A 19,155-nucleotide genomic window follows, 5' to 3' on the forward strand; every position below is an offset into this window, starting at 1 on the left:
ATATTTTGAAATATTTTGATGACAAGTACTTTTTATTGGGTATATTATACGGGGTAAAAAACACCCGGCGTTAGTGATGGTGTTACTAATTTTAGTGATAGAGTTCTAGGGTTCATAAGAAGCAGATAAAAGTGACTCATCCTATATATAAATATACAGTATATCCTTAAATAATAAACACATCATTCTCTATATTGGGTATCTCTTTTAAGTAGAAATTGAATTCTGGCACTTTGTTAGCAGTCACTCTGTCTGTGTGGCAGCTGCAGCTAAAGCAATTTACCAAGCTTTTTGAAATCAAAAGTCATTTAAATCCCAAAATATGTGAACAAAAATAAATAAATAATAAATAGGGCCAAGATTTAACAACACTGTTTACATTTAAGTAACTCAAGCAGTGTGAAGAAATCTGCTCTTCTGTAGTCTCTGTTTTGCTTTGTGTACAATATGTTGAGAAAACAGGCCAGCAGACCTTCACACAACAGTCTGAAAGAACTAATTAAAGAGCATCAGCACCAGATATCAGATCAATACATCCACCTTCAGGATACAAACTCGCCGGCTGAACCAGCCTCTCTCCAGAGTGAGCAAAGAGAACATTATTAAGCCTCTTATCATCAAAGTAAAGAGATTATGTCAATTTAAAAAAAAGTAATCCCAGAAAGGAACTTCATCACATTTCAGTTGATTACAAAGTATTACTCTCACTGACTCTGAAGGGTCCAGACTGCCACAGGATCAGTCTCTCTGCCTGACAGAAATGATCAAAACACCTGCAGTGTCTCAAACAGAAAGTCAGCTGGTGTAAAAAAAAAATTATGCAGGAGCCTTAACACTAGAGAGAACGACTTTAATCTGAATTCCCTGCACCGCAGAAACAGCCTGCTCTCCCACAAAGCAGGTGGTGCACGCCGGCATTTGATTGGGTTTGAAGCATAAAAGACACTTTTAAGACGATATCTGCAGCTGTGTTATGGCTTAATGTGCAATCTGTCACATATGGCGACGCTGCACTTTAAGTGACGCGTCTCAGTCGGCAGGTGCTGCATTTATGAGGATCAACGGCAACTGATACAACAAACATTTAACAAGGTAGTGTAAAGGCAGAGCGAGTACTTAAGAGCCGATGAAGGAAGTCGGGTAAAACACCTTCTGTGGAATTTATGGTTTGAATATCAAAGAGGTTTACAGACACAGTGGGACATTAAAACTGTGTGGAATCAAACCCAAGCAGAATGAATGATGGGATTAAAAATGTCACATTAGATTGATGCTTGTTGCATTACATTTTAAGTCTTGCACGGCTTTAAAAATGGCAAGAAATTGTGTGGTATGGTATCCCTTGTATCGCAAGACTCTCTTTACAAAGCATGGCCCTACTGAGAGACACATCATTTCAGAATGCATTCAAACTTGCACAACATATTTCGCAAACTGTCGCAAACTTAAGTCCTCTGAGGCAATCAGAGGACAAACTACAAAACATGGCTCTTTGGTAACTCTTCATCAAACACAACAGTGGATGACAGTCAGCTTGATGGAAACACCCATAACATTTGCCCCACTGGTTTTTAGACTGTATAAATAATGGACGTCACCCATCTGTTTCTGAAGCACTCGTTGGCGGGAGCCATATTACTGCTGTCGAGTGATTGTGATGTAAACAGGCAGAGTTTGAGCTTCCTAACCAACAGCTACAGTGTTCCCACCTGTCAATCAAGTCAGCTGTGCCTCTCATTGGAAGACTTGTAATCTTATGAATAAATCCACCCCCCGTACAGTGTGAGCCGATCAAGTAATAAGCTATCCAGACTACACTCGTCTTTTGTACCAGGCTGTAGAAGTGTTTAGTTCTGCTGTAAAGATCAGCTTTTTTGAATTGGTGTATATGTGGTTTCCGGTACTTCCGGGGCCAACCTCAAGTGGATCCTTGATTAAATGTAGCTCTAGCAAAAGTTCAGACAGTAAGACTAAAAAAGCAATCACAGCAGTTGTTTAACTCTCCTCTCCCCTCGTTCAATAGCTCACCCGCTTCCAGCTGCATGCTCCGGAGCAGTCATTGGTTAATCAGCGGCGCCTGTCATCCAATAGCTCAGTGGCACACCCTTATCGTCAGCCTATCAACTTTCTGCTGTCTTTTTCAATGTGTCTCTCTCTCCAGCTAGTTCCTTCTTGCATTGATGGTGCTACCCCTCCACCTCCCCATCTCCACCTGGTCTCTGCAAGTCTTCAATACCTAGGATTCATCAACCACCACCACCAGTGTCTGGACTCTAGGGGGATTTCTTCTGCTGCCAAATTCACACATCCTACGCTCACAAATTATCCCCATAGAGTTCTTACGCCAAAGATTTCTGTCAAGTTTATTATTCATTAAGTTGTAATAAAAATTGTGTCTCTCCTGATTGAACTGCAGTTTTAGCACTTCCGCATTGGACTCATATTTTTAAACCGGAGGTTGCCGCTTGGTTTGTACCCACTCTCAGCTGTGTCCTTATTAGAGATTAGAGTGTGTGTTCAGTTGACTTATCAATTAACCGTCATCAACTTCAAAAGTTGTCACCAGAATACAAGTGGGTAAAAAATATATATATTTTTTTGATTACAGTCAGCCCTAAATATTGGTTTTAGTATGTCTAAGCTGTAGCACAGCCCCTCACCACTGGTTGGTGCTGCAACTCCAGTTAATGGCTGCTGTCATAATACTTTACAACATCAATGTAACAAGCAGATGACAGATGGCATCTGTTAGCGGTGTGGATTGGCAGAATTCCGATCTAGAAAATGGAGATAAAGTTGTATGTAGACTGTGTCTGGTCAAACTGGCATATAAAAACTGGACTGGAGCAATGTGTCACCAGCAGAGGCATTTGGTCGTTAACCTGCAGGGAGGACTGAAGACTGGTGGTGCTAGCTCTGCTAACTGTAGCCACACTTGTCAAACCACTTTGACATTGTTTGCCCGCATGGGTTTATCCATGTTAATAATTCTTGCTCATTTTTAAGTGTTGCCTGAGTGTAGTTATCTTTTGGGCCATTTTGCTTTAGTTTAATAGGAAAGCTAAAGAAAGACAGACAATATGGGAAGGTGATAGCGAGAGATGACATGCAGCAAAGGGCCCACAATCCAAGTTGGCTCTGGGGGACGCTGAATTTAGGACTGTAACCTCTGTAAGCAGTACATGCCTTAACTGCTGAGCTAAAACTACACCCCAAAATGTTATCTTCCACTGACTTTCTAATAAAAAAAACAACAGCACAATAACACAGAACACAACTTTAACATAACTCAGTCACCCTCATCATAAGTATCTACACCCTCGGCCCCAAATCTGTTCAACAAGGTCCTTATAGATTCTTGGCAAATTTTAATCATACTCAGAACATCTCCAGTAAATGTTTGTTCCTTTTAACAAGATAGTCTTGATAATGATGATGATTAGGATGAAGTTTAGCAGCAAGAAAAGAGTTAAGGGGAAAGGGCATCTAGATTTAGGCTCACCGTCAGTCTGTGACTTGCTGAGGAAGATGGTGCTGGCCCGCGGATGATCTGAGGGGTTGTACTCCATCGGCAGATCTGAGAACATAAAAGAACAAACACACATGAGTTTGAAAGACAACAAATTCAAGATTTGATTTGAAGAGCTTCAGTCTGGATTTGAAAAACAGGAAATATTCTGGCAAGTAATCTAATTACAAAGGAATAATCAGTTTAAAGGGATAGAATCACAAAGTTAAGATGGTTATCCACAATACCTTGTACACATTGTGGGTCACAACCTTTTATTTTCAAGTTAAGAGTGTTTTGCTTTAGGGTCAACCTCCTCTCTTGTAATGGACTGAACTAAATGGAAAAGCAATCTGCCAGTCGACAGTGTGTTGCAGCATCGCTGTGTAAACGGCCGTTTGTAAATCGATGTGCTGAACAAACACAGCAGAAAGGTATAGATTTGTTTTAGATCATTGTGTGTACACAGATACCACCTAGGATAAGCCAGCACATGAGATAGTAGCTAGCAACAGAACGGCAATAAAGCACAAGAGAAAGATCTTCAAGGGTTGGATGAGGTGATGAACTCAGGCAGGAGGTTTGTACAAAATGTGTCTTCTGAGTCTGACACAGACACTGCTAAAAGGGATCCTTTTCACAACAGCTCTGAAAGTTTACATCTATTTTCAGACTTTAAAAAGCAAGGTTAAAATAATAAATGAGACAATGGTCCTGCCATCTGGGCTACCTATGAAAGTGTGTTTAAAGGAGGAAGTGAAGACATTTCAGACAGAAATCAGGTAGCCTTTGTTAGGCATTTGGTGCCTTCTTCAGACTTTAGTGTCTTCATTCACAATATACATTTCCATTAAAGAGACTTACTTTCATAATGCACTTTGCTTGCCTTTCATTATCAGAAGGTTTATATAGGCTAATAAATGGGTAACATGTTAGCCCTGGGTTGGGCATACACAGCATTCATGCTGCCGCTAGTCAGTATGTAGGCTGAGTTAGCAGATCTCTGATTTTGTTCACATCAGAAGAGAGTTACAAGACATTCCCACAACACCCGAGCAAAACTAGCCTACCCTATCTCTTCTATGCTCAACTTACTTGTGTGCATACACTGGCAGATTTGGCTAAAGGCTTAAGTTTTAGAAGCATCGTATTCCAGCCAGCTTCAGTGCGGCTAGAACTTTCTCTCTCATGCTCCCTGTCACTCTCCCTCGACTCTTCAGGTGATTCTCTTTTCTTTAGGTGATGACTTTTGCCCAGCTTTGGCCAGGAACCAGAGGTTTTAAAAACCATACTAGCTTGAGAGAAAACCCGCGCTACAAACGGTGATCCAGTGCAGGGGTTCCCAAAGTGGGGATAGGGACCCCCTGGGGGGTCGGCAGAAAGTAATTGGAGGTTGCAAGATTTTTTATTTTTTTCAAGTAACCTAAAATTTTGTATATTGTCCATTACTGTAAATACATTATTTAAAAAGTAATTCAATTCGAAATAAAAACCTTTCTTTGTTGTTAGATCACTCCTAAGGTTAGGGTTAGTTAACAATAACAAAAGCACCAGTAGCAGCAATCAACTCATAACAGCACAGGAAACACAGACACGTGTGCTAATTTTCTGAAGACCAGCTAGATGAAATCAACATTTAATCACTTTGAGGGACAGTGTGGTCGCAAGTCTTTGGCACTTATTTATTATTTATTTGGCACCTTGTTCTCTATTTATATTTTGGGGGTCGCAGACTGAAAAGTTTGGGAACCCCTGTTCTAGTATACACCCCTTTATTATACAGTCTATGGCAGGGGTTCCCAAACTTTTCAGCCCGCGACCCCCAAAATATAGGTTCCAAAGACTTGCGAACCCCACTGTCCCTCAAAGTGATTTAATGTGGCTTCATTTAGCTGGTCTGGAGAAAATTAGTCTACCTATACTAGCATGTGTCTGTGTTTCCTGTGCCTTTATGAATTAACCTACTGCTACTGATGCTTTTGATAATTCACTGTTCACTAACTCTAAGCTTAGGAGTCATCTGGCAAAAAGAAAGGCAGAAAACTCATTACATTTTCTATTTTCAATGTTTTTATTTCAAGTTTAGCTACTATTTTTGGCAATGTTTTTTATTTTCATTTTTTAAAGATAACTTTAAAAAAAAAAAAACATTCTGGAGGACATTTCACGACCCCCATTTGTCTCACGACCCTCCAGGGGGTCCCGACCCACACTTTGGGAACCCCTGGTCTATGGTACACCCCATGTGTAGTGAGAACACTCGCAGCAGTGAAGCTATCTTTGGTGGCTCCTTTCAGCCATGACACACGTGCATGAAACACTAATGCTGTAGCAGTAATTAACCAGATGACAAGAATCACTGACTAAACCCAGCATCACAGGAAAACGATGTGAAAGTATGTGACATGATCTCATAAACAACATGATCTCTTCAGACAGTATTCTAACTGGCCTGAGCGGGGAAGTGAAACGTGCAATCAGCTGGCCCGGAGTCTGTCAATCATGCATCCAGGCCAGTGGGCCAGTTATAATGTTAAACATTAAACTGAGAGTGACAACAAACGAAGAAGGGAGAGATTTACAATAGTCTGGGTTTAGTTGGTTCCATCCTGCAGCTGAGCTATCTGCTCATGATTACGGTCTATACATGACACAAAACCAGGGGTGTTTGAACAGTGGATCAGTATTACTTCCAACCTGATATGCCCTTTATGGCGCCCAGGTGAATTAATTCAATATCCTGAACAACCTGAGATGAATCATTTGTTGACACAAGGCAATGGTCAGTATTTTATCCGGGTCCTGGTTGATCATTTATTAAAACTGTGACACTAACTACTCCTACTCTAATCTCAAAAGTGGTAAGAAAACTTAAGTAATCCCCCCCTTCCACATACACACCACACACACCTACAAAAATAACAATGAGCAGCTTCCTGGTTCCTTGGGTGATGTCATTGATACAGGAAGGGTCAGAAAAGGACCAACACCCAGACAGACTAATGAGAGAGAGAGAGAGAGAGAAGAGAGAGAGAGAGAGGAGAGAGAGAGAGAGAGAGAGAGAGAGAGAGAGAGAGAGAGAGAGATGCCGGAGCCAGAGACAGAAGTAGAGTGACAGGCTGATAATGGCAGAGAAAAGGACAAGAGGGCGGAAAATGAAGAGATGAGAGTGACAGATTTGTAAAATGATTGACATGGAGGGAGCAGGGCGGTAGAAAACAGAACAATAAGGGTGGAAAAAGATAAAAGAAAAATCGAGATCGAAGAGGAAGAAATGAAATTGACAAGAGGGAGGACAATTAAGGAAGAGAGCAAAAGGTCAGCACTCAATAAAAAAGTAAAAAGCTACTTAAATGTGGGGAAATGACTTTAGAGAAGCTGTCAACAGAACAGGGAGAAGTCACTTGGTAGGATTATTTAAAATGAGTAAAATGAACCTATCACAAAGAATCCACAGATATCTCGAAACTAGACTGATGAAGACCTTGATCCAAGACTTTCCATCCTACCTTTTTGCTTCATGAAAAACTGAAGGGACTGAGAGGTTACTTTGCAGCCAGCTTCACTTTAAAACCTTGAAAAATGTCTCACGGTCAATGCAAACCTTTCGATATAATGTACCACTAAATGTTCCCTCAGTGTGATGGTACTGCTGCTGCTTCTTCAGTATAATAACGGTTACACCACAGCCACAGCCATTGTGTCCAAATCCTTTTGAACTTCTGTCTTATTGTGTTGAGAGCCACTTGAAGAGCCTCAAAGGACACACACACGTACATACACACCACTCTCACACAAACACACACACACAGCCGTGATGAAGGAGGAAGTATCACACAGTGCTGAATAAAAGATGTGTGTGTGGGAAGACGCAAAGGGAGAAGAAGACCTGGAGGAGGACTAATGATGCTGCAAACTGCTCAGCTGTTAGTGAAGTATACAGTACACACATTACACACTCACATATACACACCTGCAAAACAGACCTCAGTGATAAGTAGGTGTTGTACTCGGTCATTGTGTTGAGAGTAAGACGTTTCTGCTGTTTACTTATAATGCTTAGAACACACCTCCTCCTGCAGGCAGCTGCTGGAGTGCTTGATTTGTTCAAATTCATATAAAATGTAAACTGTAGCAGCTAGAGTATCCATTCTTTTTACGATAGAAAGTTGATGTTTATGATGTTCATATCCTCACCTTTTACTTATGTTGACATCATCACACACTGTCACGTGCAAGCAACAGGATGCAGCAGGGTACATGTAGCAGGAGGCTGCTTTTACATAATCCTGTTCAAACTGATCTAACATGAAACTATAACAGGAAGAGCATGAATTACAAATCTTTGACCCTGATATCGTTCAGATTTTAGGGATGTGAGAGATTAAACTTAAAGCTAGGGTTGGTAGTCACGGAAAACTAGCATGAATTTGAATGTAGCATTTCCTCAGGACTCCGTCTAAGGTCAGGTCTAAGGTTTGTATCCTGGTGATGTCACTTCAGGATGCTGAATGTCCTCAGGCTCAGGGAGTGTCCCTCTGGATGGCTGGTTTCAGTGACCTTTAGTACAGTCCCACCCTCCCCCAGTTTTCTCCCTTTCTCCAAAAAAACGAAAAGCACCCAACTTCCCGTGTTTCAGGAAGTAGAGAGGAAATGCAGTTAGGGGAGGAGGTTATACATTGTTAGGAAGGCCGGCAGAACAATGAGCAATGTGTGCAGGGAGAAGGTCAGCGTGTGGATTCAAGTTCCACCATGTACACTCTTCAGAAGCACTGCTGAACACACTCAAAGACACCTTCAGAGGGACGGACGGAGGGAAAACAAAAGATGCACGCTCAAGCAGCAAAAGCTGCCCTTCTTCCCTTTGTTATCCTTGATGAATGATCACACATCTGCCCCCAATACAAGCTAGAGACCCATTCACATTGAAGCCAAAGGAAATCCATCATCAAGGCATTGTCTTGTCAGAAATGGCACAAAATCATACCATATTAAATACAGGGCATGGGACTCATGGGATCCTATAAGACTAGATACATTAGTCAACCATCAGAGACTGATACTGAAGAAGCTGAGCAAGTGTTCTGCTGTACTTCTATTATTTTGCATCAATGTGATGCATTACTTTGATTTGTATGTAATTTATAAGATTGCATTCACATCACATCCATAACTCAAAATTAAATGTCAAATCACATGTAGCATGATGAAGGACTTCATTCATCAATACCACTGACTGTGCGTAACGATGGATGGCAGGTTTCCACCTCTACTCACTGTAAGTAAAGCCAAATACCTGCCACAGTGGGCGACTCTGGAGCCAGAATCTGTGCAGGTGTAGCTCTCAGAGCCCCTCCCCACTGGCGAAAAACACATCTAAAGGCGGGTACACACTACAGGCCTCAAAATCACTAGCTCGACTCTTCTCTTCTGTTGCCCCTAAATGGTGGAATGAATTGGCCAACTCCATTCGATCTGCAGAGTCCCTCTCTACTTTCAAAAGACAGCTAAAGACCCAGCTCTTTAGGAAGCACTATGCACTTAGCTAGACTGTTCTCCACTGTTGTCCCCAGTGGCAGATCATGTCTTCCAGCTACAATTGACTCGCACTGTCCTGCTCTACTCTGGGAATCTGTGTTCAGCTCTTGAGTGACCCAGCACTTGGTACTTTGGTCATTATTGTGGTGATGTTAATTGTTGATGATGATAATGGAAGGTCTTAATTGGTTGGTTGCTTCATTATAGATGTTCCTTATTTCGAAAAAAAAAAAAAATCCTTACTTACTTTGTGCATTGCCTTCACACTGCTTGGCAGTACCTGCACCCAATTGACTTGAAGCACTTTGTTACTCTTACTGATCTTGTTTCCTCTTGTCTAGATCTTTGCTTGTGTTGTTCTTGTTCTCGTGTGTACGTCGCTTTGGATAAAAGCGTCTGCTAAATGACATTGTAACATTGTAACATTGTAAGGATAATCGTAGCTAATTTTTGTCCCGATCTCCCCCTTACGATCAAATCCAGCAAAGGCCCGATTGTCTGATGTTTGCAAACGACATAGTGTCTGATTTTCCTGTGGTGTGGGGTGTGTCAAGATTGATTTTGTCCGGTCAGAGACGCTCGGAAGGCTCAGAAAGAGAGATCGTAAATAATGAACATGTTTAATATTTGCGACCTAGAAATCCTGTAGTGTGTGGGATGCTCCGAGAGGAGCTGAGCACGCACAGTTTGTAATGTCACGTGTACCGAAGCAAAAGCCAATCAAGACATGAGCGACTCAGCTGACTGACAGAAGAGGAAGTAAAGACAAACAAAAACATGGCGCCGGCGAAAACTCACCGCTGTAATGAATACAACTCACGCTGTAATGCATACAGCCCACATTCCCACTGTCTCCATGACTTTTTCCATAATCGTTTTTCTTTTTTGTGTGTAATTTCAGAAAGTAAGAGGCCGAAAATTATCATCATTGCTCCTTCCTGTTCGTCCGTCGTGTTTGTTTACACCGAAGTCACGTTTTACAACGCAAGATTTGGAATATTGAGCGTGAAGAACCTGATACTCTGCTGAAGAATGGGTTAGTGTGTGGTGTGCTCCGTAGTGCACACAACACACTATAACATCAAAAGAGAGAGATCTTGTGCGATCTGTCTTTTGTCATCATCAAATGTGTGGTTTCTAAATGTGTGATGGTTTGAAGAATCCTGTAATGTGTGCCAGCCTTTAGCTCAAAGATAAAATGGCTAAGACCCTTCAGGTGGGTACGATCCACAGGAGAACAGATCCTTGTATCGCTTGAAAGTGGAAGCTAATTGTTATTGCCTGTTGTTTGCTCTCACTGTTTCTCCTCTCTATCTGTTAATCCAATGCACGCATGGGAGGCGCATTTGTCAGTCATGGTGTTGTACCCCAGTTTTAGCAGCAAATAACAGTTTAAAACCTAAGTACTCAAAAATATATAGATAAACGCTTGGACATAAATCAGCAATCCGTCAATGTTCGGCTAAACTCGGGTTAGAGTCAGTCATTGGGAAAATGATCCTTGATCACTCCTCTTCGGGAGAACATTGGTAACTGAGATTAATTGAAATATGGATTCACAGAAGATCAACGTAGAGTTGAATACATTATTGCCCTAGATTACATTGAATAAGCAGCTTAGCTTGCCTTCATGCAGTGTTTGAATCTCAGAAGATCCACGTTCAAAGCTCTGTCAGAATGGTGTACATTTAGTAACAACTCTACATTTCCTTGAGTAAATTCTAAGACCTTTAGACTTCAACAGTTCAAATAATTGAATTCAACTGTAATCACAGTCAAGGTCACCCCTGTTCTGAATTTCTTGTCTTGAACAAGGAAAACCCTCAGCACACATCTCAACCACCTGCAGGACTCAAAGAAATGATGCATTTCACCTCCGCTGGTTAAACGTGCAGAGGAATATCTGTATTACTGTGGTTAGCCATTCACTGGCGTGATGCCTGGCTGCCCTCTGAGTCTGTCATGAGAGGCTTCTAGGGTTTAAACATCAGCTCAGACAGGGAAGGCCCTTTGCTGATTTTTGGCTTCCCTGCTGAGGAGCCAGCCGGAGGGGATCCAGATGGTGCAGCACGGCACCGCCCGGCTGTCAGCAGCATGCTATCAACACAACCGCCCACACGTTAAGATAAGAAGCACAACGGCACCATCTTGTGTTCGGAGTGTTTGAAAAAAAAAAAAGAGCACATGCTGTGGCTGCTGTTTGAAAAATAGATCTGTTAGAAGGAACACTGTGTTGCATGGTGGTACTTAATGTGACGCTGGGCACTTTCTGCTTTGCAGAATTGCAGACTGCTTTGCTGCTGCTGCTGCTGGAAATGATGTCATCTGGTTTGGAACACTGATTTATGAGGATTTGAGATTTGTTTCACTTGCATGGAAATTCTGGTATTATTACCCCTCACATTTAATAACACCACTCTGACTCCCCCCATATTCGAAACCTCGGTATAATTTTTGACACCAACCTCACCTTTGAAAAACATGTCACCCACATCACCAAAACCGCCTTCTTTCCCCTGAAAAACCTCGCCCAACTCCGCCCACTACTCTCCTTCCCTACAGCTGAAACCCTTATCCATGCTTTCATCACCTCCAGAATCAACTCTTATATGGCTCATCACCCAAAGTCCTCAATAAACTCCAGTACATCCAGAACTCAGCTGCCTGTCTCCTCACTCACTCCCGTGATCACATCACCCCTGTCCTCCAAAACCTCCACTGGCTTCCTGTCCCCCAACGCATTCACTTCAAACTACTCCTCCTGACTCACAAAGCCCTCCATCTCACTGACCTGCTTCACCCTCACAACCCCTCCTGTGAGCTCCACTCCTCCAATGAAAACTCCTCTTCCAACCTGTTAGGACCAAGCACCGAACCTGGGAAGACAGGGCTTACTCCATTGCTGCCCCCGCCCTCTGGAACTCCCTCCCCAAACACATACGCAACTCCACCGACCTACAAACATTCAAATCCCAGCTCATAACACACCTCTTTTAATGTTAATGTATTTATAGTCACTGTGTTTCTATTTTGTTTCTTTTAATCTGTGTTATTTGTGAATTGTCTGAGTTTTTTGAAAAGCGCTACATAAATAAAATGTATTATTATTATTATTAATAAACACAGGACCTTTAATATCTAGCTGTTCTGCCTTGGTGAGTTTAATGGTTTATTCCTATGTTAATTTTGTTTTGGTCTGGATTCACTGCCAAATTTGTGTATCACACTATAAAACACTTAAGCCGCATCTTTTTTTCCCAGCAGGTGTTACAGATGGAAATCCGGCATCTTGAATAACTCCCTGGTCGATCTTATTCGAGTATTAAAACGCCCCAACACTGCCCACTCACGACTGACTTTGCAGACACAAAGCCTTGCAGCTTGGTCCCCCCTGTCACACTAAAGCTAATGTAGCGTAACCACCATGTCTCTTGATAAGCACGGCACATTAAGCTAGAGCACAGAGGTGTCACTTTGTTTCATTCTATGAAGGCTGTGCCACAAATTATGTACAGGCGTCTGTCTTGAGAGTGAGAACACAAATACCTCGGGTGTACTGGAGCATCTGTGGTTAAATAACTGTTATGTTTTAGAGTAAAGTTAATAGAGGAACTGGTAAGTCTCTGCGTGAGTTAAATAGAAAGCATCTTACCCTCTTCTTAGACTTTAATTGGAGGCATTTGACCTTAAGGATTATGTCCCAGCTTTTACAATCTTTCTGAAAGCTGGCGCAAAGTACTGGAAGCCATAACATTTGCACCTTTAAGTCAAGAGTTTCTGATTTAATTTGTAAAAAATTAAAAAGGCCCCTTGGTTATAATACTATGATTTCCATTTCAATATACTCAGTTTAACCTTTCTTCAGATGCAGAATTCATTTAAAATGGTGCCTCTGAAATGCAGCTGTGTCATAATTAAAGTGACAACAAAACAACAATAACCTGAAACTATTAAAGCCTGCGTTCATTTTAAAATCTGATCCCTCTTTGTGGTTGTCTTCCAGTCTCATGCACCTGTTTTCTGGTTGTAACAGCCTTAAGAGCCACATTTGATGCGGCAAAGAAAAGCACCATTTATCTGCTACTTGTCAGAGCGCAAACTTTATGACCGCTGCACTAAAAGATAGCGTTATATGGCCCCGATAACACTTCTGTGAGAGTGTTGGTGTGTGTTGTGAAATGTGAGAAAGTGTGAGATGAAAAAGAGGCGACAGAAAGAGCTGTCACCGTGCTCAGTGGGCATTGTTCGTATATACGGTGTAGACCGAGGGGAGATCCTGGCAGTTAATTGGCTTTAACATGTGATAAGACAACATTGCAGAGCACAGAGGAGGGGTGGACTTCACTCTTTATAAGGTCTACTGTGTCATTAAACTTAGCCTCTGTGGATGTTTGTTATCTATGTTATGACACTTAACACCTGATTACTCAATAATACAGCTTCTGTGTTTTTATTGGATTGGAACAGCATGTGTGGTAAAAACTGCAAAGACAAGAAACAATGTAGCAGAAATATCCAATCTGTGCAACCTGGGAATGATGTTCTTTCTTTCCAAGATAAGTAAGATATACAACTTTAATATCTCCTAAATATTTGCCTCACACTTATATGAGTCATAGATTTTGTGGATTTATTGCTGAATTCGCAACATTCAAAATTCTTATACCCAGAGCAGAGGCTGGGTTAAAGGAGGATGTCTGTGTTTTGGCATATTTCCATATGAATCGCGCTGTGTGTGCTTTTCATATACTGTGTGTGCTCATAAAAACCTGATGCAATTTTAGCCTTGAAATAACTTACCTTACTATCGATCCATAAGACAGAAGTGTAGAAGTGTAGATAGTGTATATATCTGTTATATTAACTATATGTTGTTTATTTAATCATATTTTATATCCACCATATCATTATAACTATTACTATTATTTTATCTTATATTATTTTATATTCACCTTATCATTTTTTATATTTTTTTTTTCATTTTATTTGATCTTATTTTATATTCATCTTATTATTATTATTATTATTATTATTATTATTATTATTATTATTATTATTATTATTATTTCGTTTATTTTTATTCTTTTAACTATGTAAGTACATTATCGTATTCTCATGTCCCCTGTTGTAAGCTGCTGGACCAAACAAATTCCCCCTAATGGTGATCAATGAAGTCTACCTACCTACCTACCTACCTACCTACCTACCTACCTACCTACCTACCTACCTACCTATCTATCTATCTATCTATCTATCTATCTATCTATCTATCTATCTATCTATCTATCTATCTATCTATCTATCTATATCTATACATCTATCTAGCTAGCTATCCATCCATCCATCCATCATCCATCCATCCATCCATCTATCATCCATCCATCCATCCATCCATCCATCCATCTATCTATCTATCTATCTATCTATTTTTCCATCCATCCATCCATCCATCCATCCATCCATCCATCTATCTATCTATCTATCCACCCATCCATCCATCCATCCATCCGTCTATCTGTCTATCCATCCATCCATCCATCCATCCATCCATCCATCCATCTATCCATCCATCCACCCATCTATCCTATCTATCTATCTATCTATCTATCTATCTATCTATCTATCTATCTATCTATCTATCTATCTATCTATCTATCTATCTATCTATCTATCTATCTATCTATCTATCCATCCATCCATCCATCCATCCATCCATCCATCCATCCATCCATCCATCCACCCACCCACCCACCCATCCATCCATCCATCCATCCACCCATCCATCCATCCATCCTTTCTTAGATTATTATTCTGAGTTTCCAACAACTTCTGTGAAGGAGTTTCAGAGTACTTCTCACCGGTGTCATGGAGAGGTGACACTGACAAGTGCGACAACGATCCAAAAGCTGAACTTTTTTCACTTGAGATCATAGCAAAAAAAAAGGGGGAGGAAGAAAAGAAAAGAAAAGAGCTGATTCCAAGGTAGTTTTTGCGCTCTAGTTTTCAGGGAATGGGCACCATGAGAAAATCTTGCTCACTCAATCTTTTCTTGAATCTCAACAAACAGCCTCTAAAAAAACAGTCATTAATAATAAGCTGGATTTATTTGCTGTCACTCTTGACTGAATGTTAGTCTCTGAACTAAAAAAAAAAAAAAGCCAGGGCGAAAGGTTATATAACAGATTAAAGAATGAAAACCAGGTTAATGACAGGCTAATGCTTAATGACTCGCTCTCTTACCAACTTTCTCTGCACTTCTGCAGCAATAAAAGAAAGCCCCAGCAGCATCTTCACAGCAGCTCCTAACAGCTAATACGTCCCTGAGCTCATATCATTGACTGCCAACATCTGCCAAGCTCAGTGCTCAGTCATGTGGACTCATCAGAGGGAGAGCTGAGCTTTTATTACTCGTAAACCAACAGACGGAGAGGAGTCGATATTGTACCTGAGCTACAGAAAACACATTCGAATTCAAATGGTCAGCAAGACTCATTTACAAGACGTCTTCTATTTGAGCTCACATGCTGCATTCGAGGAACACTGAACTGTAATAATGGCAACTTTTTAGATCCAGTTTAGTACAACACAAAGGTCATAAACCTTTGTTCCTGCCACTCCTATGAGTCTGAAACTGAGGCATAAGAGTGAAATATTAAAACAACTGAAAGCAGTCAGTCATAAAGTCTTAAATGTTGCAGGCAGTTCTGCTTCAGTCGAATGACAAGTGTGAATTAAATTCCTTGAAGAAAAAACAGACTTTATATTTCTCTGTATTGCAACATTTCTGTGAAAATGAATCATCCTTAGAAACAGTCTGAGGCGTAAAAATCACCAGAATACAAAAATACCACCGACTGTAGAAGAAAGGAGAAGAAGAACCTGTGATGTTTGATTGAAATTGAAAGTTTAACTTTCTCTTTTGCTTGGTTCAGGATTGGTAAATGGGCCTTTTCCTATTGCGTCATTTCGCCTGGTATACTCTTAGTCTCTCTTAAAAGGAACTGAGGCTAAGAAACTTTACTTCTTAGCCTCAGTGTGTTTCAAATTCTTGAGCCTGACTGAAACAGAAGTAGGGCGACTCTTTCAGCATATTCGGGTCAATCAGAAATGCATCTGTGTCAGGTTCATGTTTGGAGATATGCAGAGATAGAAAAACTTAAAATGCAGAAAGCAATGCTTGGACTGATATCAAATCAGAGCTGTTTGATGGTGGTGCTGGCAGGTGTCTCCAAAGAATTAAGAATGTACTATCATGTAAAGGCATGCTGGCTAGCTGACTGACAAGTCTTCTTCTTTTGCTCCTGCTACTTATCCTTCATCCATTCTCTGTTTTCTGGTGGGAAGAAAACAGCGTAAAAAACAACTACGCGGAGGTATTTTACCTGCTCTCAGTGCCTCATTTTCGGCCACGTGAGTCCGAACGTGGATCCTCGAGCCTGAGGGAAAGCGTCCCCACTCCGAAAGGGGAGAGGTAGGCGGGGGTTTGCCTCCCCAACGCGAACATGTTCACATGAAACCCTTCACCACTTCGGCCCGATCAAACCCCGAGCTTCAAGGCCGAGTCGACAAATGCTTCATCATATTTCAGGTATTTGCACCAAGGAGTTCTGCGTCAGTGTGTGACATAATGAAACGCAATGCAACGTACCGCGACGTGACGTGACGTCATGCTTGGAAATGAATCGTTAAGAAGAATTGATAACATTTGAGGTGTACAATTCTGATGGAATTGATCAATTAGAACCTGTTCTAAGTCGGATCCGGTTTTCGATTCACACCCCCAATTGCGACAGCCCGTTTTGCCAAATTTGCTAATCAGCCATATTAACTGAAAGCTCTACTGGGGCTATTTGATGAAGTGTAGTTAAGCAGGAATTCAGTCTGAAAACAACAACAACTTAAAATGTTGACTTGATCCTGACTCCCTATGACCATGCTTAGGGAAAAGTTAAATGATCACCAAAGATACAAAAATTCATCCTTTTGGGATCATAAAGGTTGCAACAATATTTAAGTGTTTACCAAATTATCCTTAAATATACCTAAGAGCTGCCTTTTTTACTCCTGTGTCAAAATAATTTGAAGCCAACAAGTTAAACTTAGAAAACAATCATTTGTGAATCACTCCTGGAGAACTGCAACTAAATACAGCAAAGCTCATAGGCCCTGTCTACCTGCACAGCATTTCCTTCTCTGACACATCCTTTACTTTAGTAAGGACAGACCTTGTGAAGAACTACAATGATGTCCATCCTTGTAGCTCTGTGTTTGTACGACTTCATTAAGGCATCCAACCACCTCTGAGTCCCCACAGTTCATCTCTGTGATTCGTTCCCTGCCAGAGTACCTGAACATGTAAACTGGCATGTCGGATGTGGAGCCCTGCTGTAGATTACTTGTATAGTTGACGGATGGCTGTGATTAGATGAAGCTGAATTAAAACAGTATATTAATATACTATAGTATAGAATGGGAGTAAAGACAAGGGGAACTCTCCCATGAAGGAAACCGTGTGTTGTTAAGAAGGCAGCAGTGAATGATGCTGCAATGACAGGAAAGAAAAAAGATGTTGCAATAGAGAAAGAGTGGCTCCACTCCAAATTGTTATTGACATTTCATTTAGAGAGGCCAGTAGCTCAAAGTTTTTTTTCCAGGCACTCTAACAGTCCAGTTTATTGTGATGGCATTGCAACATCAGATAATATTATCCTTCCATCTGTTTATTGGACTATAAAAACTTTATCATCTTTTATTACACTGAGACTTGAAGTTGCCTAACTCTAACATGCTTCTGTTGTTTTTTCTGTACTTGTTATCGTTACTGACTCTAAAATAATCTAGCCAACACTTTCGCCTTCACACTTAATGTTTACAGCATCCAGGGTCAGGTGTTTTACAGTGAAAAAGGCCCGTGTACAGTTCTACAGTGGATATAACTGCTTGCTCTTGCATCCTCCATCAAGTAAACCGCTGTCAGCTCTAGAGTTTGTCTTTGGCAACTAAAGAAGCAGCGAGCATTTGTGGGATACATCTTCAGTCACAATTGTGTGCTGGATGCCCGGGAAAGAATTAGACACTACAAAGATCATATCTTATCACATAAACACAAACATCTGCTAAGGTATAAGGTAGGATGTTCCCAATTAATCGACTATCGATTATCTGATTGTTAAGAACTTATTCGAACACATTTTTTTGTTTCGATTTTATATCACGTGGAACAAACATCATGTGGTCTTATATTCCGTTCAGCTATCATGGAGGTGTTTTAAGTTTAAAGCATGTTTCGATGTGAATCAGCTGACTAAAGGTGTTGTGCACGGCAGAGACGCACAGCTCGGGGCTGCAGCTGAGTGAAAAACTCCACAAACGCTTTTTTCTCTGCTGCCGGACTGATTATGACTCGGTTGCGCTCCCGGCTGACACCTGATCGCGTCCACATGCTCATTTTTCTCAATAAGAACAAGTAGACAGAAAACTGGACACAGTGAGTCTGCAATATGTTTCTGTGCTGTTCCCTTGTTGAAGTCTGAGCCCTTACTTTAAATGACTGTGTGTCTGCAGAGATTATGAGCCTGCTCCACACGTTGATATTCAGGGTGTTTAATGTTTTGAACACCTCAATACGATCCGTAGCTATTCAATACTGTCAGCTACATACATTGTGTCATGAAGGGAAATTTTATTCAGGGGGAAAAACGCATTTGGCATTGTTTTTGACGTGGAAAACGTCTACGTCTTTTTTAATGATTAATCGATAATCGATTGTTAACATTTCCAAAGATCGATCACGGAATAATACTTGAAATGTACATCCCTAGTAGTATTGGAAAATTTGACTGAAGAAGAAATTATGTCTGTGGGGTGCACAGAAGAAACAGTCTATGATTGAAACACAACTGAAGGAAACACATTAAGGTGTTAGGTGAGAGACTAGTTGTTTGTCTCTGGTGACCTGTCCAGAGAGCAACCGTCCTCACCCTTTAACAGGATAAGCATGAAGAGCATGGAGATAATGGATTGATGGACAACAATAGCCTTATCAAAATAGAGAAAAGGTAAGATGGGAAGGAATCTCATCGGGGGAAAGAGTCCATGAATTCTTTAAT

The 19,155-nt window shown here is 40.9% G+C and overlaps 1 protein-coding gene across 1 annotated transcript in view; it reads right to left on the reverse strand.

The window, feature by feature from the left end:
- ccny (cyclin Y) overlaps positions 1–19,155 on the reverse strand; it is a 62,409-nt gene that overhangs the window by 22,435 nt on the left and 20,819 nt on the right. The window contains 1 exon segment of the mRNA XM_034706909.1: positions 3,503–3,577. Coding sequence (XP_034562800.1) covers positions 3,503–3,577 — 75 coding nt within the window.

The sequence above is a fragment of the Notolabrus celidotus genome, chromosome 17 (assembly GCF_009762535.1).
Source record: "Notolabrus celidotus isolate fNotCel1 chromosome 17, fNotCel1.pri, whole genome shotgun sequence".
Lineage (NCBI taxonomy): Eukaryota > Metazoa > Chordata > Actinopteri > Labriformes > Labridae > Notolabrus > Notolabrus celidotus.